Source organism: Lepidochelys kempii, chromosome 19 (assembly GCF_965140285.1).
Source record: "Lepidochelys kempii isolate rLepKem1 chromosome 19, rLepKem1.hap1, whole genome shotgun sequence".
Taxonomy (NCBI): domain Eukaryota; kingdom Metazoa; phylum Chordata; order Testudines; family Cheloniidae; genus Lepidochelys; species Lepidochelys kempii.
Window position 1 is genome coordinate 10,632,503 of NC_136398.1, and position 20,960 is coordinate 10,653,462.

The window sequence follows — 20,960 nt, forward strand, 5'->3', positions numbered from 1 at the left end:
AAGGTATGTAGATGACACAGTGCTTCCCCCACCCCAAGGAGGGGTGGGATCTGTGGCCCTATGTGCACCTTGGGGCCCAGCTCCAGTTCTGGGGCAGGGCTCTATGGGGGGGCTGGGGGTGGGGGGGGCGGGATATAGGGGGCAGGGTGGCTGGGGGGGGGCGGGTTATGAGACCAGAGGGCCCAGGGAAGGCCGAGGCAGAAGGTGGCGCGCAGGCCCCGCTCTCCCTAGTTACCAGACGGCCCCGGAAGCGCCCGCGGTCTCCAGGAAGTGACGCGCTCCCCGGCGATGGCGGAAGCGGAGGCCGCGGGGGGGAAGATGAAGCAGTTTAATGGCGGCCCGGGGGCCGGGCTGGAGCCCGAGCGGGGCCGCTTCCCCTACTGCGTGGTGTGGACGCCCATCCCCGTGCTGACGTGAGTGCGCCGCGGGGCGGCTCCGGGTGGCCAGGGCCCCGCTCGGGGTCTCGGCTGCCGCCCGCGGGGCCTGGCTGCGTGTGTCCGGCTCTGCCCTGTCCCCGGGCTGCTTTGGGCGCCGGCCCCGCGTTACTCGTTGGGCGGCCGCCAGCCCCTTCGCGGTAACTGGGCCAAGGGGCGCCCCCACCCCCACCCCCCGTCACGCTTCCGGGGCGGCTTAGCCTGGGCAGTGCCCTCGGAGCCGGCCCCGGGCGCCTCTCTCCGCGGGCTGCCAGATGCGGCTCCCCGTTGAGCCTCCGGAGCCCCCCTTCCTGAGCCCCGGAGAGCCTGGGCTTCCTGTCCCGGGCCGGGGGGGGCTTAGCTCCATTCCAAGCGACGTAAGCTCGGCTGACAAGAGGCCCTCTTCCCGCCGGACGGGGATCTTTGTGGTGGGGGATCGTGGCCTAAGCATCGCTCTTTAAATCCCTACCTTGGGTGGTACCAACCAACCAAAAATAAAACACCGTGGCCTAGGGAAACGCTTCAAATTCTGCTGAACAAAACGTGTCGTAAAAACGAGGCGTCCTTGTAGCGCCTTAGAGAAGAACAAATTTATTGGGGGCATAAGCTTTCGTGGGCTAAAGCCCTCTTCATCGGCTGTGGGTTTTAGCCCACGAAAGTTTATGCCCAAATAAATTTGTTCGTCTCTTAAGGTGCCACAAGGACTCCGGGTTGTTTTCGCTGCTCCAGACTAACACGGCTGCCCCTCTGAAACCTGTAGTAAAAATGTTAGCTGAGGTACCAGCGCCGTCGGCTAAAAGCCATGGTGCTCCATTGGGTGGAGACCTGGGTTTGAATGTTCAGTGTCTAGCTCCCTAGCCCTGCCAGAACGGTCAGTGCTGCAGAGGCAGTGCGTACAGCCCCAGGGTCAGGGTGTGGATGGTCACAGGAGAGCCTGCTTGACAGGGAGTAGCTTGATGAGGTCTATAGAAAGTCCTGGCCAGTTATCCTAAATACATATCGTACCTGTGAAGCATGGCTCTGGTTCAGGGAGTAGAAATGGTGGATCCTGGGGGTACAATTAGGAACCATGAAGGTTTTTTTCCCCCACCCTTGCCTCTCCTGTGCTTCAAATCTAATAGGTTTCCCACTACAATGAGCATGGATGATCACTAGGGCAGCCAGGAGCCGACTCACAATCGCTACTTTCTCTGTGGCTTTTCTCCTCGCTAAGACCATATAACGTGTACGTTTGTCGAGTGCAAACCTCATGACTTCAGGTTTTTCTATAAGAAGGCATGGTCTCTTGTCAAGGCTGCTTCTGAGCAGCTGCATGAATTTTTACAGTTGGCTTTTGATATGCCCACTGTAGCAGCATGTGGATTTATTAAATAGTTTGAAGCAATTTGAGAAAAAAATATTTATAATTCCTTTATAATGATGGCTGGGTTATTTTTGGCATGTCTTTTCCAATTTTCTTTCATGCAGTTGGGGGAAACAACCCAAACACAGCCATCCCTAGTGATGACCAAACAAGTACATGCAAAATCAGCACACTAGAAAGAGGCATTTGAAAGCAATATAACCTTTTGTTGCAATCTGACTAAAATATCCAAAGCCATAATGAAATTATTTTGATTTGTTTGCTGCTTCTTTTAGTGGCTAGGGAATAGTTGTAGCAGAGCTGAGATGGGGAGAAAAGATATTTTATGCAGTGTACCAGATATCTGAATGATAACCCTTCAACCTCAGGTGGAGAAGAAAAACCATATTACAGCTTTCATGTTAATGAATGCTCTAAGGTTGCAGACCAACTTTCATTGTAACTCCTGTTTTCACCTGCTTAAACATTCCAGGCTTCATCTCATCCCAAAGTACTGTTTAAAAAAGAAAAGTGAAGAAAAAATCTTTTCAGCTTTTTAATTAGCTGATTAAGGAGTAAGACATGTATCCTTTTAACAGACCACTGGATATCTTTTCTTTCTCCTGGATTTCCCCTCCCATGTCAGTATTGACAACTTCCTGCAGAATCATCAGAAATCTCATGAGATGGTTGTGATGCTGTGAAATTTCTTGTTGTTTGGCACAATTATCAAATTTTCCTCCTCTCTTCCCAGTCACATGGGCCATTCAGTCCCCATATCTGAATTTAGAGTTTAAAAACTAGGTAATCTTTTTAATGTAGACATGTCTTCTGTAATGTTTAGAACTTCAGACCCAACAGCATCCTGGCAATCAAAAAATGAAATTGACTGTAAAACTCCCCCTATGTAAAAGTGAAACTGTCTGGTTTGTTTTCGTTGTCCAAGATAGTGAAATGCAAAGAATAAATAGTGTAAATGGTGAAAAGTAAATAAAAGTCATTAGGGGGTTGGGGAGATTGGCTTAGCCCAGCCTATAAATATTTAGCGCTAAACAACAACTAAGGCCTGGTCAACACTTGAAAATCAGATCAACCTAGCAACAGTCGCTCAGGACTATGAAAGTAATTGCACCCTGAATGCTGTGGTTAGGTCAACCTAACCTCTGGCATAGACGCAGCTAGATCTACTACCACCTTGTGGAGTGGTGGATTAATTACAACGAAAAAACCCCTTCCGTTGAAGTAGGAAGCGTCTACACTGCAGTGGCATAGCTACAGTGCTGCTGCCATGCCGCTGTAGCACTTGTAGTGTAGACATAGCCTTAGGGTGTGGGGACGTAACTCTGCTAGCTCCCAAAGGCTGTAAATACCGAGGAGGAGGAGAAGATTTTAGGATAGCACAAGATAATTAGATAAAAATATAAACTGATGTCAAGAAACCTTTGGAAAAACAGGACCATTTAGGCTAGGAAATATTCTTCCTAGTGGTGGGAGCCCATTGTCTGGGGGAGACACAATAAGTTTTCAGTGAAAAACAGACCTGGTGTCTTTTGTCCCAAACTTAGATAGTAAACCCCTTGGGGCAGGGGCCGTCTTTTTGTTCTGTAATTGTACAGTGCCTAGCATTGTGGAGACCTGGTCCGTGACTAGGGCTCTCAGGTGGTGGTGGTATTGAAGTATTTGTATGATTGTAAGTATTGGTATAAAGATGGGTTAGATGACCTAATAATTTTTTTCATTGATAACTTACGAGATTCAATTTGTCTTCAAGAGAGCTTCCTTCTAGAGCCAGTGCATTTACCCAGAAAAACTAAAATGGGGTTGCTTCAGATAAAGATTGAAGTGCTCATTCCTTCCTGGTTTCAGATGGCTTGCACAGTGGTGTATTTTGAGAGCAGCAGCAGGCCCTGAGACTCCTGTCTTTGTAATAACTACAATTAATCATATTAAAAGCTTAAAGTCTTGGTGTCAATGCAAAGAAACCTAAATTTGTAGAATTGCTTGTCCGGGTGGTGTGGGTTTGGGCATTATCTGCTTTTATATTCTCCTACCTGTATGTGTGTACCTGTGTGACCTAGCCTCTGCCAATTTGTGCTCAGATCTGCTTTATTAGCTGTCACGTCTCTTCCCCCCTCACCCCCAGCACCTACCTCTAACTTGCTTGCTCTGTCTGTCTTTGTCCCACACAGTTCATTGTGTAGCCCAGTGATTTTCAAACTTTTGTACTGGTGACCCCTCTCACACAGCAAGCCTCTGAGTGCTACCCTCCCCCCCTTATAAATTAAAGACACTTTTAAATATATTTAACACCATTATAAATGCTGGAGGCAAAGCAGGGTTTGGGGTGGAGCCTGACAGCTCGCAACCCCTCATGTAATAAACTTGCGACCCCCTGAGGGGTCCCGACCCCCAGTTTGAGAACCCCTGATGTAGCCATTCTAGCAATCTTCTGACGGAGTGTGTGATCAGGGTGAGACATTTGACGCCGACATTTCATTTGTTATCTTGGTAGATGGCTCTTCCCTATCATCGGCCACATGGGTATCTGTACGTCAGCTGGAGTCATTCGGGACTTTGCGGGCCCTTACTACGTCTCCGTAAGTAGGTGATGGTTCTGGTTGATAAATGAGGAATTTGAAGTTGGCCTGGTGCCCACCCTCCTCAAATGCTTGTGAACGGTTCTCTCGGTGTTTCACATTTCCAAAGTGAAATGAAAGCTTGAAATAATTGCTGCATAAATCCCTGAAGAGCAGAGAACTGCTGTGTGTTTAATTTTTTTCCACTGGCTAACCCTGTATTAGATTCAGGGCAGATACAGCCATGTTAGTCACCTTTGTGTTGAGGGCTGGCCAGTGCAGATAAGCTGGTTACTGCGATCAAGGATGGGCTAATTTGTTTTATTGAGCAATAAGGGAAGGGTGTCTTTTGACCTCTTGTACCTCCAGAGAAGCATTAGATTCCAGTGACAAGGGTTAGTCTGATGTATCCCACAATACAGGTGAATATTGCCATTTTTGGGTCAAAATCAGGGGTCCAATATTAGTGTAACTTAGAGATTGAGGGGGCTAGGAGAAGATGCATTTATTGAATTTTGTGTGGTCTGTATTCTCCTTTCTCCTTTATGTAGGAAGACAACATGGCATTTGGGAAGCCAGTGAAGTAAGTGCTGCTGTTTCTTTTTATTAAACTTTTAACAAATTCACATGGAAATGTCCTTAATTAACTGAAACCAACATAAATATGTAGTAATATAGGTAACAGTCTCAGAGATCAAAGGCCCTAATTCAAAGGGGCAGCTAGTGTATCTGTGCATTCCAAGAGAGAACATTAAATTAAATCTGATTAGAAGCATGACTGCAAAGTTATGATATTAAAATAATGAGAGAGTCAATATTTACATGACTATTACAGCGGTTAAGAGTTTATATTAAAGTAGAATTTGTGGCAATCAGTTGCTGAAAGTAAATGATATCAAAAACTGAGTGATAAACAGTTAATATTCCCATCTTGGTTTTGATGTTTTTATTTGCCATGATGCAAATCAGCTCCTGATTTTTGGACTTTATTCAAATAAACAAGTATGTGGATGGAATTAGGGTTTTAAATTCCACATGAAAACTGGAGTTCAGAACCTAATTTGTTCCACATGTACAATAATCCCTTGCTAGCTGAGGTGTAACTGCTTTAGGTTGGAGGTGGGGGGTGGGGTTCTCCTGATGCCTTCTTATCACATGCACCTCTCTAGAACAATGCAGTTCCTTGAGTTCACTGAGCCTCATTAATGAATGACTGAGGGTTTGTCTGCTGACTCCTGCTTTAAATAGCCCCCTAATGGGGAAGGAAAGGAAACTGAAAGAACAGAAGGTGTAGTGATTAAACTGGGGGTTCTTGTGTCTTCCTTGTCAGGTACTGGAAACTGGATCCAAACAAAGTGTACTCCAGCAGTCCCAATGCTTGGGATACGGCTGTGCATGATGCCTCTGAGGAGTACAAGCACCGAATGGTAAGGCTTGCTGCCCCGCCTGCATATAGGCTAGTCTTGATTTAACCAGGTGCAGTGAAACAAGGAAAATCCTGTATTTTTTTTCTTAATAAAATGCTACTCTTAAAGAGCTTGGACAAATCTTCTAATGTTTCTTGCTCTTCTCCCATCTGTGAAATGAAATTTCTTGATGGGCTGATCCCTTTTTATGAAGCAGTTAATAAGAGCTATGTGATCAAAGCCAGTTCTTGACTGTTTTCTGTGTCATGCTCTATCCTCATGTCTCTGCATCTTCACACTTGCCTCGTGAAAGGCTTATGTTCTTGCACTGGTCTTCCATCTCTAAGGTAATATGGAATCAGAATCCTTCTGCTTACTTACTGCTAAACTGGGAGTAAGCCCTGGGGAATATACCCTCTCAGCAGTTCGTTCTGAACTAGCATCCAAAAGCACCAGTGGGATTGGGGTCCTGTTGAGTTCTATTAGAACTTATTATCTGGCTAATTTTAGGGGACAATCCTGCCCCAGAACGAAGATGGACGGACCTGGAGGAACCTAATGGAGACCGAAAAATTCTAACTTCATGTCCCTTTCTATTATAGCACAATCTTTGCTGTGACAACTGCCACTCCCATGTGGCTCTGGCCTTAAACCTAATGAGATACGATAACAGCAGCTCCTGGAACATGATCAAACTTTGCTTCCTCTCTCTCCTGTATGGGAAGTATGTAAGGTGAGCTGCAGACCAGTCTAGATCCTGCAGGCGAGGGGATCTGTTTATTGAAGGGCTAGCTTCTCAAAGTTTCTGATCCTTCAGTGTTTTTCGCCACCCCAGAGAGAAGTGGTTAAGCTTTCACCCATATGTCTTCCAATTGTGTATTGAGGACCGTAGGGCTCAGCTGATAGCATACCTGCTCTTGGCTGGATGATTGTGGGCTCAGTGCTTATGAGGAATCCTGACACTAGCGCACAGCTAAGTTGGCAGGGTTGCTGTCCTTTTTACCAAGATGTTAAGAGCAGGCTTCCCATGACTGGTGAAAGCTCAAGAGGAAAGAGAGATCACCAGTGTCCTGAGCAACCCTATATCTCCATTAAAGGCCAAGGTGTGGTGTGTGAGGTTTTGCTGAGCTTGTGATCTCCTGAGATACTAGTGTTTAACATTTTGCTTTGTGAAGTGCTTTTGGGGGTTTGACCTATGAAAAGTGTAATCTAAAGCAAATCCTAGTCTATAGCTCCCCATGAAGTCTTTGGCTGCCTGACCCTGGGTCTGGCCACCGCTTGTAATGTTCATAACTGTGACCATACTTGGCAGTGGCCTATGTCAGCCACAGATTTTCTTCTCTCTCTTTTGTGTTGTAATAAAATGAGTCCCGTTTTTTTATTAGGATGTCCACCCACTGCTCTTTGGATTTTTCTCCCAGACCTTTACCACCAAAATTGCTTTCAGCACCATAATAGCGTTCACCTGGGCTTTGTTTAAAAAGAATAACTTTAGTGCCAGTTTCTCAGTCCTAGGGAATGTGATCCTCTGTAGACGCAGAACAGATAGAGCAGGGCAGTAGAGTACAAGCTTCCCCAATACTGTCCTGCAAATGTGTTTTACCCCTGTTCTGGAGGAGCCTCTAGGGGCTTTTAGGGGAGTTCAGTCCCTGTGCCTTAGTCAGTCCTCGGCCCCGCTACTCAAGTTGCCAGCTGTAATAACATTTCATTGCATTTTTGTAACATGGGAATTTATGACCTAGGACTGATCTGATGTGACCATCCCCTTTCATATAGACATCAAATAGCCAGCCAGTGCTAACTGCTGGGCTGGATTTGAACTGACAGCAGAGATCAGTCTGGGTCCGGTTCTGTTCAATATCTTTATCAGTGATTTAGATCAGGGCATAGAGTGTACTCTTATGCAGTTTGTGGGTGATACCAAGCTGGGAGGGGTTGCAAATGCTTTGGAGGATCGGATTAAAATTCAAAATGAGCTGGACAAACTGGAGAAATGGTCTGAAGTAAACAGGACGAAATTCAATAAGGACACATGCAGAGTACTCCACTTAGGAAAGAACAATCAGTTGCACACATACAAACTGGGAAAGGACTGCCTCGGAAAGAATACTGCGCAAAGGGATCTGGGGGTCATAGTGGATGACAAGTTAAATATGAGTCAACAGTTAGGGTGATGGTTCCTCCCTTTCTAACCTGCAACTCTTCAATTATCCCCAAACATTTCTCTCCCTCCCTACCCCCCATACACACCCTCATTATCCCTTATCAGCCGTGTCTCTTTTTAATCCTCTTTCTCTCTCTTGCAGCATAGGGGGGTTCATGAAGACCTGGCTTCCCTTTGTCCTTTTCTTGGGGGTGATCCTGACTGTCATTCTGACCCTTCACTTGCGGTGATGGATACCGTGCTTCCCTTCCATTGGTGCACAAGGGATGAAACTGTGGTTGCTGGATCCAACAGGTTGGGGACACAGGACCCTGGGAGTCACTACAAGAGAAGATGGCATCTTCACTCAATAGTAACGACTCTCACTTATGCTTCCTGGGACTGATGTCTGTCTTTCTGTTTTGTTCCGTCACTGGGGTCTCCCAGTATTTGGGGGCTTGGGGCCTCTGAATTCTGCTGCTCACCCCCCCGCTGGTTGGTTTTGGGAATGTACCCTGTAAGCAATGATCTCAACACAGGGTAATGTTGCAAGGGCTAAACCTGCCTCTTGGTACCTGGGCTGCCTCCTTAGCACAAGCAAATACTCATTGTAAGGTTTTCTGTGATCCCAGGCTGCCTTTACATTACTACTTATTTCCTCTCAGTAAACTTCATCATATGCTTCTTAACTATTACGCTGCCCAGATATGGTGTGAGTTCTGAATTTCTGAGGAGAGGAGGGATCCCCTTATTGCACAAATCTCCTATAGCACACATTTTCAAGTGGAGATTCAAGTCTGTTAGTGGCCATGTTCACCTACTGCGGTATATAATGCCACTCTGCGCGTGTACACTCTCCCTTGTACCTGGTAGCGAAACAAAAGTGCTGGTGGCAAAGCATTCCTCTGATAACATTCATGAGCATTCTCCTGTGGCAGGGCAGCGCTGCTATAAATTAGCAGCCTCAGAATGAGGGGCATTGCACTAAAGCGTGCATAGATGTCACGCTGTGGAATGGCTCGTAGCAGTCCGTGCACTTCCAGTAGCATATTACTGCAGAGATCAGAATGTGCACATCTGGTCCAGGACATGGACAATGTAGCCCCCTTGCTCCTGCCTTTGCCACGTCTTCCTAAAATTGCTACTCTTTTCCTGCAGCAGTTTACTTTTCTGGAGTCCCTAACACTTATGTACCGCAGCTTAGCCACACCCTTGCAATAGACTTGGTGATGTGACAGCAGCACCAGCATACTCATGGGACAGTATGTTTAGCTGTGGGTCTCTAAAACATCTTTGCTCTGCTGTGGAGTGAAATACTTGAATTCCAAGCCAGCTGGTGAGTATAAAATATTTATTAAAAGAAGTGTTTGAAGACACAGAGTTCCTCAAGTGCAGTTAACCGCTTCCCTTAGGCCTGGGCCTATGAAAGGTAGCATCTATCCCATAGTGCCGAGTGGTGGCAGTTTTCCTACAGCTGGTCTCAGGTTAATGAACATGAAGATCTATTCGCTTCCAAAGCGGATTCATTATTACACTTTGAAAAGATGGGAATGCTGCGTTACACTACCATGGCAGCACTAGACTGTGCCTCATGGGACCCCTTATGAAAGCTAAAAAAAGATTATTGGTGAAGACGCCAACTTGATAGCCCTAGAATCTGCTCACGCACCACAGTAGAGACAGCACAGATGTGGGCTATGCAAGCTTCTCATAGACATTGGCCAATAAATGTGCCTCAGTCCTGAGCTGGAGGCACTTGCTGGGAAAATCCGTTTGTTCATTCCTTGGCCTCTCTGCTAAGGGTGCCACCCAGGGTACCCAATGTGGTGGCTGGCTTCGAAAAGGTGCCCATTTGTTTGCTGTGAACTGGGGCAAGCACACCGCCTCAATCACAGAGCAGGGATTCATTTTTCAACTCTGATGCTTTAAAAGGACAATTCTGTACCGCAGCCAATGAATTCCAGCCTCAAGTAACTGTGTCGTCAGTAGCTCTCTACATCCCTTGCTTAGCAGCATGCCATTTTCACTGGTTCCTATGCCTCTTGAAAGACGATTCCAAACCACATTTGTTGCTTTCAGAACTCTCCACGCACTCTCCTCCAGTTCAGGGGGAGGAAAGGGGCTTCTCCTGTGTAGCTCCATCTCTCCTCGCTGGCATCTAATTCTCTTTATCACCAAACACTTTCCCTCCTAGCCTAGGAAGGAGACTGTGTAGACACTGCCTTGTCTTTCCCTTACACCTGGAACTGAAATCCTCTTCTCAGTGTCTCTCCGGCATTCAGTTATTTCAAGCATGAGCAGAGAGCAGGCTGCTGCTAAGTGAACTCTAGGCTGATTAGATATTCAAGGTCTCACATCAAAGTGAACCTTAGAATGAGCGTGTGGTGTCTTATCAAGTTACCTTGTGCTACTTCAGTTATTACCTGGCGAAGTTACTACTGAAGTAACAGGCCTAGCCAATTGAATAGGAAAGATTCCTACACTGCTTTCCTGTGTTACTGCTTGAAGTGACCTGCCAAGAATGACATCAAGGAAGACCTAGAAACCTCTGTGCCCAGAGCTAGAAGCCAACCTGCTTTGAGCAGTAGTAATAGTCCTGATACACATTGGGTCGACTTGTAGGAGTGCTTCCCTGATGTCTTAAGTATACAAGCGTTGCCAAAGTTGAAGCTTTAACACTGTCAGTGGCTGAAGCAGGAGCAAGTCTACTGGCCCCTGTGTATTCTGAAAGCATGTATGCTACCCTGACCATGCGTACGCACTCCTCCCCCACCCCCGAATCTCCTCCCTGTCAGGAGCATTAGAAACACTAATAGCTCCAGACTAGAGTATTGTAGGATCTGACGTGGGGATTGTCCAGTGCACCAGTCAAGTCCTTGAACTGATTCAGGCTGGGAATGAATGGGTGAGCACTTTGACTGATGCGGCAGTAACAGAGCTGGGGTCAATGCTTTGTATGAGTCCCAGCTGAGCGACCAGCTCCCGCTCAGGCCTTGACCCTGGTTTCACAGATACTGAAGGAGTGCCCAGCTGTGCAGGGCAGCCTAAGGTGGCTACAATCTAGGAGGAATCCTAAAGTTTAGGTACACTGCAGCCAGCGAAAATATCCTGCCCTTGAATGTGCCAAGTTGCCCCACTCAGGAGGGCTGGCCAAAGGAAACTGGGAGCAGCAGAGCTGTGCGAAGAGACATAAGCAGAAAACCAGGGGCCTGTGTCTCTACTAGTAAAATTCAGACCCACCAAGCCCCGGAAGCAGAAGTGCCAATGGAAGGTATAGCGTGGATGGGGGAGCAGGTGGATTTTTATGACCATCTTGCCTAACCAGGAGCTGCCCCTGGAGGGAGCTACACATCTGACATTTTCCCTTGGTGTTGACAAGGCTGAACTGGGTGCCCTGGGCTGGTGGGCAGTGAGTGCCCGCTGCGTGCAGCTTTCTTTACGTTGCCTACAAAGTGCATGTTGCCCCTTTTAGAATGGCTGTGTTAAAGTTGAACACCCAATGGTAAGGTGTTGCCATTGGTCTATGTACCCCTCTTGAAAACACTCTCCCTCTAGGGTCTAGCCCTTCCCCATCACTCTCTCCACTGCTTGTCTCAAGCAGGTCTGCTGCAGAGCTTCTTGGATTTGCCTCTGTTCTTTATCGGGGCCCCTGTCCTTTGGGTTTGTTCTCATTATCTCAGAGGGGTGTTGGGCTACTTTGTCAATATTGAACGCTGCTGCTGTGATTTCATAATTCCAGTGGTGGGGAAAATAAACTCCTTTCTGTGTATGTCTCCAAGTGCCGATTCTTTCGTTGTTCTGTCTCCTTTTCTTCCTCTAGCTGTCAGTGAGGAGAGAGGGATGTATTCCCTGGGCCCAGCTCACTCTGCCCTCTCCCTACTCTGCAGGTCTCAGGGCTGCAGTCTCCAAACTGTGTTTCAGCTGCAAGTCTGTGATTTCGTCCCACCTCAGGTATCCTGACCCACGGTCATTCAAATGCCATCTCTCAGTGCTCCAGTTTGCCATCTGTGATGGGAGAAAATGGGGTTCTTGGCAGAACTGAATAATGGCCCAAGCGTTATCCTGCCTCAAACGGGGAGGCTCTGGCTTCCTCTTCAGAACCCAGCTTTGGGCAGAGGGTTGAGCTTACCGTGTGCAGGGCTCCAACTTCTGGTGCTACATAAGCAGGGCGATGCTGTCTTCTGTGGTCTTGCAGCTGGCCCATCTGGTGCTCAGTCAGCACAGGTATGGTCTCTGACATGGCTTGTGCTTCAGGCTGGGGCCCTGGGGCTCTTCAGGCATGTGTCCTCTCCTCCCCACCAGCTCAGCATCTCACAGTCTGTCCTCATCACAGTTACAACTGAATCTGAGGAGTTAGCTATGGCCAGGTTAAAATGGGGAGTGTAAATGGGCCCTTTTCCCTGTTCTGGACTGGAGCTCAAAACTTGATTGTCCCAGGCTTCAGTGCAGTTGCAGTCCCACCTACCCTGTTCCCTCTGCCTGCTGTTACCGCTCAATAGGCTTGAATTGCTAATCCTTGGAGATCACTGACAAAGTGATAGAGCAGGTGCTGAACCAACCTCCTGGGAGAAGAATGCTCTCTTAGATAAGCCCCCTCTTGCTTCGGGAGGTTTAGCCCACTTAGCTGTGAATAGATTCCCTTTTTCATTGTTTAATTCTTTTGCATCCCTGTTTTCCTAGAAGCTGCGTGAGACTCTCCAGTTCCTTATCCTGCTGCAGAGCCATCCTCCACTGCCCTCTAGAAAGACAAAGGTCCTGGCTCTTTCATTTCACCGAAAGGGCAGCACTTGGGAAGGAGGTTCTCGCAGTTGCGCAATGTGAGCTGCGGTCTAACCACCCTGTGGAGGGGCTGAATGGAATAGTAGTATGCAAACAGGCCTAATATTGCCGGGTGCATCCCCCCACCTAAGCCTGTGGGGTTGCAGGGTTTAAAACAGGCCTTGGACTAGAAGGATTGCTACATAACAGGCAACCAGTTGCCCATTTAATCTGCTATCCAGTGGCCAAAGCTGGATGGTAGAAGAAAGGGGGAAACCTTAAAAGTCAGTCATGTCTACTCTTCCTGGGCCTTTAAAAATTCTCCCTAATTATAAAATAGCACCGCTGCACAGAGTGAAGTCTTTTCTGCCCCAGTCTCCTTCTTCACTGTCATGGGCCGTGGGGTCTGAAGCCTCCACCTGTGGTCACATAGGGCTGCACGTAGCCAGGGAGCCCATAGTCCACTGCCAAACATCTGACTGTACGTGCTCCAACAAGAGTGTTGCCTAATGACTCATACTGCCTTCTAGGCCCTGCTCAGCTTCACTCCCTTCCCCTAGTAAGAGAAAGCCCTGCTCTGCTCCCCGCATTGCTGGCTGTGCTGCTAGCTGGCTTCTCTGTAACTTTTTTCCCATGTACCATGGAGATCACAGGGCTGGTCATATGTGCAAAGGGATCTGCATGGGGCTTCATAAGTCCTGCTTTGCAAAAGGCCCCATCGAAACTAGGACCAGTCCTGAAGTCCTAAGCTAGTTTGAGATCCTGGTGAAAGAGGGAGGGTATGATTGTGCCAGTATTGAATAAGGCCCTTGGAGAGATGGGAAGCACACATGGAAAATCTCTTTCCTCCAGAGCTCAAATGATTACCAGCTGCACGTTAACCTTTGATTCCCCTCGCTCAAGGAACTTCACTGGTGCGAAGGTTCTATGTCCCAGTGATGTCACTTAGCAGGCAGCTTTTGGTGCTCTGTTCTGCGTTCTGGTAACCTATTGCTGCCCTTTACGAAGCAGCAAAACTCAGAGCATTTAAAGCGGCAGGGAAAGACTCACCAGACATTACCATGGGCCTTGGTGTAATGAGACCATTTCAGTCCACTCGTGGTCTTCTGGTTTACAGTCTCAGCAGAGGGCAAGGACTGAATGGGCCATGGACGCTGCCCTCTCCTGCATTCTGAGATCTGTTCTGAGGCACATCAGCTGGGAAGCTTGCCCTGCTAGTGCCCTGACATAAACCCTGTTCTGTGAATGGCAAAAGGCCTTCAGCCCCCAGGGCTGCCAGTCTAGCACCATTCCCCAGTGCTACTCTCATTAGCTTGCATCTTTAAGGCTGAATAATTTTTGTGGCTAGTTCCTCTCTCAGCAGGAGCAGCTGATCCTGGGTCTGGAGAGTTGTTTGGCACAGGGTGTTGTCTGCTTTATGTGGCAGAGCCCACAACAAGGTGGAGGAAACTCACCGTGGCACCAGGGCTTAGACGTGCTTGAGTGGGCAAAGTTACCCTAATGAAAAGCAGCTCAGTGCTGCAGGGTCACGGGAGAGGCGCCTGCCTTGATCTTCCTTTATTAAATTCTTCTAAGCGTTGTTTGTTTTGGCTGGCACCATCTCTACCTCTGCTCCTGAAGCAATGCTAGTTGTGATTTCCCCCAATGACTGAGTGCGCTGCCGGCTTGCTGACCTGCGGTGAAGCCATCCCAGTTGCTGCTCCCATCCCCAGCTGCTGTTTGTGCTGCTAGAAAGACACTTCTTGCATTTCTGGGGTCATCTCTCTCTCTCGGATTGAATTGTCTCAATCAGACACGTCCGGCATTTCAAACTGCAGGGAGTGGTGCAGCGTTTGCCACCGGAGTTAGTGGGCTGGTACTGGGCTTGTGGGACGGCTAACCAATTTGGCTCACAGCTCAGATCGTAAGAGGAAGGGATGCGGGTATTTTAAGTCTTTGCTTTGAGAAATCTCCCCTCTACTGTCCCCTGTGTGCTTCTGGGCTGCTGTAATAGAGAGTGGTGTAACAGTATTGGGAATAAAGAAAAGGAGTACTTGTGGCACCTTAGAGACTAACCAAGGTGCCACAAGTCCTCCTTTTCTTTTTGCGAATACAGACTAACAGGCTGTTACTCTGAAACCTGTCAGTATTGGGAATGAGCTGTACTGCTCAAAGCACCTTTATACCAGAATAACTGAGTCCATGCTAGGGGATTGTACTGCTCGATCGAAATTGATTTCTAAACCAATACAACACCTATGGGTGGATACCCTTGAATTCTGGAGGAGCACTAGCTCCAGCCTGGTTAAAGCGGAGACCGGCTTTATTTTTTAATAGGTGCTATTTCAGTGTGTTCTCACATGCACATGCCAGGGCTTTAGACACTGCTGGGCCGTGTCGGAGAAGGAGGAGAGGTCATGGAACAAATTTGGAGTCATTTCATCACAGGACTTCTGAGATACAGACCGTCCCCCTGAAATGTACATACCTAAAATCACGGACAGGCTTGTACTCGGGCAGCTAGCATACGCTGCCATGGCTACCCTGTTGTGTTTAGTGCGCTAGCTCGATCACAGGTCGTGCATGTACCTGAAATTATCCCTCTAGTGGCAGGGTAGATGTTCCCTCAGTGCCTGTCCTCTCCGAGGTGTCTCCGCTGAGAGTCCCATTTGTGTGATGATCGGGAGCAAATAATAAAAAAAACAGCCTCCTATCTAGCACTTGTTCTCAGTAGACCTCAAAGTGCTTTACAAAGGAGGTCGGTATAGTTATCTCTATTTTACAGGTGGGACACTGAGGCACAGGGAGAAGTGACTTGCCCTGGGTTGCCCAGGGCGTTAGTGGCTGAGCTGGGAATAGAATCTAGCTTTCCCGTGTCCCAGTCCAGTGCTCTGTCCTTTAGGACACACTGTCTCCCTGGCCTGAACTAGACTGAGAGCTAGGTGGAGGAAGTATGGCCTTGCGGCTCAGGCTCAGGCTCTGGACTGGATCTCATGAGGTCTGAGTTCTATTCCTAGCTCTGCTACAGGCTTCCTGTGGGACCCTGGGCAAGTCACTTAACTTCTCTATACCTCAGTTTCCCATCTGTACTGAGTGATCATAATGCTTCCCTACATCCTAGTGTTGTGAGGCTGAATACTGCAATGTGTGTGAGTCACAGACACGACACAGAAGAAATCTATTTTAAAATATCCTGTAAATAAAATCTCTCTTCACAATTACCTTCAAATAACTGATCATTAATTTCAATCATTACAGCCCTGAGCTAGATTTGAACCGGCAATTTACAACTGGAAGGCTACATACACGGTTTCCAAATGAGAGTGAAAGGAATGAATGGGCTGCAGTGAAATTCAAGAAAATAAGACCATGGAGACATTGAGATGGCATGATAAGTCCCCAGAGCAGCGTTTGAGTGACTTATGTCATCAGCGGAGACCCCACTAGGGAATTCATTATTTTTACAACTTTAATATATGGATCTGAGCCTCCATGCATTTCCCAAGCACTCAGGCGTGTACTGCAGTGCGCATCAGACTCAATGGTAGCTATTAGTGTAGTTACCGTCAGGATACTAACAAAGGGATTTAAAGTCAGTGTGAATCAGGCCATTTGGACTATATCTCCCAGGGAATGTATGGAACTGGATGTGCTAAAATAGCCACACTCCATTACTGCAGTGTCAGGACATGGGAATGTGACTTTCTGATGCTAGGATGGTGTAGCTGGAGATTAGTGGTGGCAAGTTACCATAGTGGTGAGCCTGGGGGAGGACAGAGGACACACATGATTGTTCTGATTTCTCTCTTGCCCATTGTGCTCCTGATGTGGAGAGAGACTAAGGTATTTAGGCTCCTAACTCCCATTGATTTCAATGGAAGTTAGGAGCCTAAGTATCTTTGTGGATCTGGCCCGAAGTGCGCTCACGTCCACTGGAGCTCAATGTGAGTTGAAAGTGCCAACCAACATCACACGGGATCGGGTGCCGACCTACCAAACGCTCTTTGTCAAATCAGCAGGTGGGTTCTACCACCCTGGCGGGCTTGTACTTGATGGCAGCCTGAGAAATTAACCTTGACAACCATCAGTTGCTGAGGGATTTTCCAACACCAGACAGTGGCACTAATCAATTAGAGTGCAGTTTACAAAATGAGCATGTAGAAAGCATTGGGTTATTTTAGGAAATTATAAGGGCCAGATTCTCATTTATCCTGAGGCTCCTTTACGCTGCCACAGTGGTGTAAAGGGACCTTAGTGAAAATGAGATGACCTCCTAAGTCGTTTAGAATACATGTCTGTAAGTGAAGCATTTATGCCCAGATCCTCAAATTTATTGAGTTGCCTAAAATACCTAATTTATTTAGGTGCCTAGCTCCCATTGATTTCAGTGAGAGTTCCTTTGAGGATCTGGGCCTTGGAGAGTAACATGTATGCTCACCTCTTTGAGGAGTACAGGACCCCCCAATAATAATAATAAATGCTTAGCTGTTATTGGTAAAAGTAACTTTCAAAGGTAAGTTTACGATGCACATAGAAAACCTGGAAGGTTTATCATTATTATTATTATCATTAATGTTTAAATTGGGGAATGTTCTATTTATCTGTTTTTTGTTTGTTTGTTAGTTTAAACCTTGTTTCTTTTTCTGGAAGACTCTATGGATGACTGGAAAGCTAATAGAATTGTGAAATCACAAGTTCCAAGGAAGCGATTGGAAGCAGAGAGAGATTTGCTACATGCACGTTGGGGTTTTTCGTTGTGTTTTGTTGAACTCAACTTTCTGACAAACAGGGACAAGATAAAAGATTTAGCAGCCCAGCCCCTTCAGGAAGACATCAAGAGCTTTCACACCAGTTCTCTAGTCCCTCAAGGAGACCTCCAGCCATGCACTTGTGAAGTCACCAGTATACTAGTTCCCTAGTCATCCATAGAGTCTTCTGGGAAAACATGGTAAAAAAACACACACACACACCCAAACCCTGAATTATAGTATTTAAAAAATAAAACTGAGCCAAATTCTCCCTTCCCCCGTAACATTTTTTAAACCAAAACTTTAAAGCTTTTTTTATCACAGCAAAATGAAAAAGGCCCAAGCCTGATTTCTTTGTCCTTTGCAGATCACTTTTAATTGGTGTTATGGGCATGAGCCAAAGGCATTACATACTCTTTGTCTGTCTCCTGGGTTGTGTCTGCCCTGATTCCCTGAGCCTGAGCTGTGACTCTTGCTGCTGTCCTCATCTGGCGAAATGAGGCAGACAGAGGCCTTGTTTTTTGAGTGCTTTTGTGAAAGGGGGCGTTTAGACTGTGACCCCACGTTACAACTCATGCATGTTTCAGCACCCTCCCTTGCATCTAGCCAGGAAATGGAGGTTGGTCGCAACCCACCCGGCCCTGTTTGTGTCCTCCTGGGCATCATGTTGCCCAGACTGAGAATCTACATTGCAGAACCAGATTTTGCTGGAGAAGAGGGGGGATAGAGGGGCAGTTTGAGATTAGATCTTTATATATCCCTGCTGGAGCTCAGAAAAATGAATTCTAAACTAACCCCTCTGATTTCCAGAAAGGAAACCATCACTGAAACTACACAGACCTCCATCACTTGCACCAGCTTAGGTACCTTTAACTAGAACTCCCTTGGCTTTGATGGAGCTGAGGTCGGTCTCTGCATACCAGCTAGCCAGCTACTGCCTGTAATAGTTGACTCCAACCTGAGCTGTGGCCATGCTAACTTGAACTGCTAACTTGCCACACGTGGCAGCGAAACGAAATCCGCTCAGTTCTGTAGCTGAAAGTTTCCATGGCCAACAGGTCTCCCGTGCACCCCTCTAAACATTCAACGCCCTGCTGTATCCTTGGGACTGTAGGTCTGATTCCTTGCGGGAGAACCCCTGACATTCCCCATGTGAATTAACATTCCTGGGCAAAAGAGAATTTCTTTCCGGTGGGGGCAGGACAAAACACACCCAGCGGGAGAGGCTGTGAAAGGGAGGGAGTGCGCTGTGTGCACCAGTGGTCATGAGCATAGCTGTGGGGTTAGCTGGAAGGCTGGCTTTGATGTGGGGTCATTTTGCCACAGCTGGATGGAGGGGGATGTCTTTCTCATCCAGTTAGCAGCCCCTGCATCAAAGGGCTCCCTGGTGAATGGTATCAAATTGCACTTAAGCTTTAGCACATTAAGAGCTTTTGAAATGACAGCAGCAGTGTCTGGGCTGCCTACGGCCCTGGTGCCTCATGGGCTGCATCCCCCCTTGTCATGCAGGGCAACTAAATAATCCGTTTTGTTTTCAGGGGAGGGAGGGGGATGGAAGCCCTGGGGCAGGGAAGGCCGAGGTAGGCTGGGGTTTAGGGCTGCCAGCTGTCTGGATCTCACCAGGAAGGTTTCAGACTTCATTCCTGATCAAAAACATGGCAGAAAAGCTGAGAGATCCCGCTTGGCCATGTAGCTAAAACCCTTCAGTTCCCAGCACATGGGAGCTCCATGCTCCAAATCCAGCGCAGAGGGAGAACTCTGTGATCGGCACATGAAAGGAGAGAACAGGGCAGAGAGCACTGGGAATAGCTCTGGTGGGAGGAGATGAGGGGGAGTTTGGCCCAGATGGCCTTATGGAGGCTTATTCTCAATCTGCCACTTGAACTGAAGTGATGACAGTGCTTAGCACAGCCCCATTGCCTTCCACTGGGCCCTAGGGCTCGCATTAAAGACATATCACCGCACTCCAGTGAGGTGGGTAAGGAGTCACTTCATCCAGCATTGAAGTGCAGCCACTTCTGGGGAGGGGGGGAGGAAGACAGCAACTGTTTAACAGTCCACATCAACACTGTATAATAATAACACTCCCTACCTCTTAGTGCGTTCCAGCCCTAGATTTCAAAGCACTTTACAAAGGAGGTCAGTATAATTATCACTGTTTTACAGATGAGGAAACTTGCCCACGGTCACCCAGCAGGCCAGTGGTAGAGCGGGAATTGGAACCCAGATCTCCTGCATTCAAGTTTAGTGCTTGATCAACTAGGGCAGGCAGTGAGGGGAAAGCCTGTATCCAGGTGAAACGGAAAGGGGGCCGAATGTTAAAGTGAGCCTGGCACCAGGCTTAATGGCCCTACTCTTAAGGAATGTTTGTTTGATGGCTGCCAGTAGTTAGGCTTTTGACTTTACAGCTCATCCCTGGGCACCATGTGGGACTCTAGCTCCATGTTGACTCAGCAGGAAGACTGTCACATCACCTGCAGCGACTGCGTACTCCTTGGTGGTTGCCCTTCCAACTCTGTACCCAGCCTGGTCAGCTTGTGAGATTTAGCGGGATCACGTCAGCACAAGATGGGAGGGCAAAAAAGCTGTCAACCATTAGAGCATCTAAGAAAGGGGGCTTCATATTAATTAGATCATACTGATTTGTACCAGTCCAAGCAATACTCTGCCAACTGGTCTCACCCTCCCAACTGGCAATTTAGCACATGGGTGCAAATAGGTTTGGCGACGAATCCTGCTGGGTTATAACCCCTTCATCTGTGACACAAGAGTGAATCGCTGACACCTGTCCCCTTCTTTGCAGAGGGTGGAGATGCCTTCTTTGATCCTGGGGGTCTAGGCACCCTGGGTTAGGGTAGAAGTTGCTCTTAGAAGACTCTGAAGTCCTGGGTGGTTGTTTTTCTGTTGGTCACAGATAACTAATGCAAGGTCCTTGGGTTGAAGACCAAGGTTATAACTCAAGACCAGGTTGGCCATGTGTCAAGCTCTGCTTCGTTAGCCTGGTATGCAGAGTCAGCAGAGTTGCTGCCTGGTGACCTACAGCCCTGACTCCACTCAGGGGGCAGGCATGAATCTTGGTTTTAGTGATGGAAAATCGGATACGTTCACTTTTATACTAGGGGAGAGGAGCAATCACTGGTAGTAAACAGGACTTTGAGAAAGTCTGAAACTATCATTCTAACACTGCTCTGCCCACTTGGTACCAGCATGGTGCATTGGCTGCTTTCTCGCTTGCTTTCTCAGTTCCAGGCGCATTCCGGGAATTGCAGATCAAATTACCTTTTTCAAACCTTTTAACTCGAGGAAGACAATAATCCCCCAAGTACAGGGGAAGGAGGTGAGTATGGGTTCACCATCCACCCCCCTGCATGCCATAGTGTCCAGCTCCATGGGGAGCCCTGCATCTTGGTGCATAGGTAGGCCTGGGGGCAGCAGTGGGGGAGAAGGAGTGAAGGCGGAAGCACTGATCCACTGGTCCTTGCTGCCTGTGGCAGGTGTTGGGGGTGGCCACTGGTATGGCAAAGGTTACTGATTCCATTGCTGCTCTGTGGGCTGCTCAGGATTCCACCCCTCCCAACTTTGTGGGATCCCTGCA

General features: G+C 47.7%; 1 protein-coding gene and 1 long non-coding RNA gene across 2 annotated transcripts; both read left to right on the forward strand.

Moving 5' to 3' along the window:
* The first annotated feature begins 259 nt into the window (after nucleotides 1-259).
* TMEM222 (transmembrane protein 222) lies at nucleotides 260-11,653 on the forward strand. Its single transcript, XM_073317589.2, has 6 exons — nucleotides 260-413; nucleotides 4,268-4,352; nucleotides 4,883-4,914; nucleotides 5,662-5,758; nucleotides 6,340-6,470; nucleotides 8,044-11,653. The coding sequence occupies exons 1-6, from the start codon at nucleotides 289-291 to the stop codon at nucleotides 8,129-8,131; spliced, it is 558 nt and encodes a 185-aa protein (XP_073173690.1). The 5' UTR covers nucleotides 260-288; the 3' UTR covers nucleotides 8,132-11,653.
* Nucleotides 11,654-14,670: 3,017 nt separating this feature from the next.
* LOC140900378 (uncharacterized) lies at nucleotides 14,671-20,640 on the forward strand. The gene is made up of 2 exons (XR_012155615.1): nucleotides 14,671-16,460; nucleotides 16,512-20,640. It is a non-coding gene; the product is annotated as an uncharacterized LOC140900378 (long non-coding RNA).
* Nucleotides 20,641-20,960: the final 320 nt, after the last annotated feature.

Excerpts from the sequence above, each read along its gene's own strand:
- TMEM222 (XM_073317589.2), top strand. The coding sequence starts at position 289 with ATGGCGGAAGCGGAGGCCGCGGGGGGGAAGATGAAGCAGTTTAATGGC. Across the intron at positions 414-4,267 it reads ACGCCCATCCCCGTGCTGAC|ATGGCTCTTCCCTATCATCG; the intron begins GTGAGTGCGCCG and ends TTATCTTGGTAG. Across the intron at positions 4,353-4,882 it reads CGGGCCCTTACTACGTCTCC|GAAGACAACATGGCATTTGG; the intron begins GTAAGTAGGTGA and ends TCCTTTATGTAG.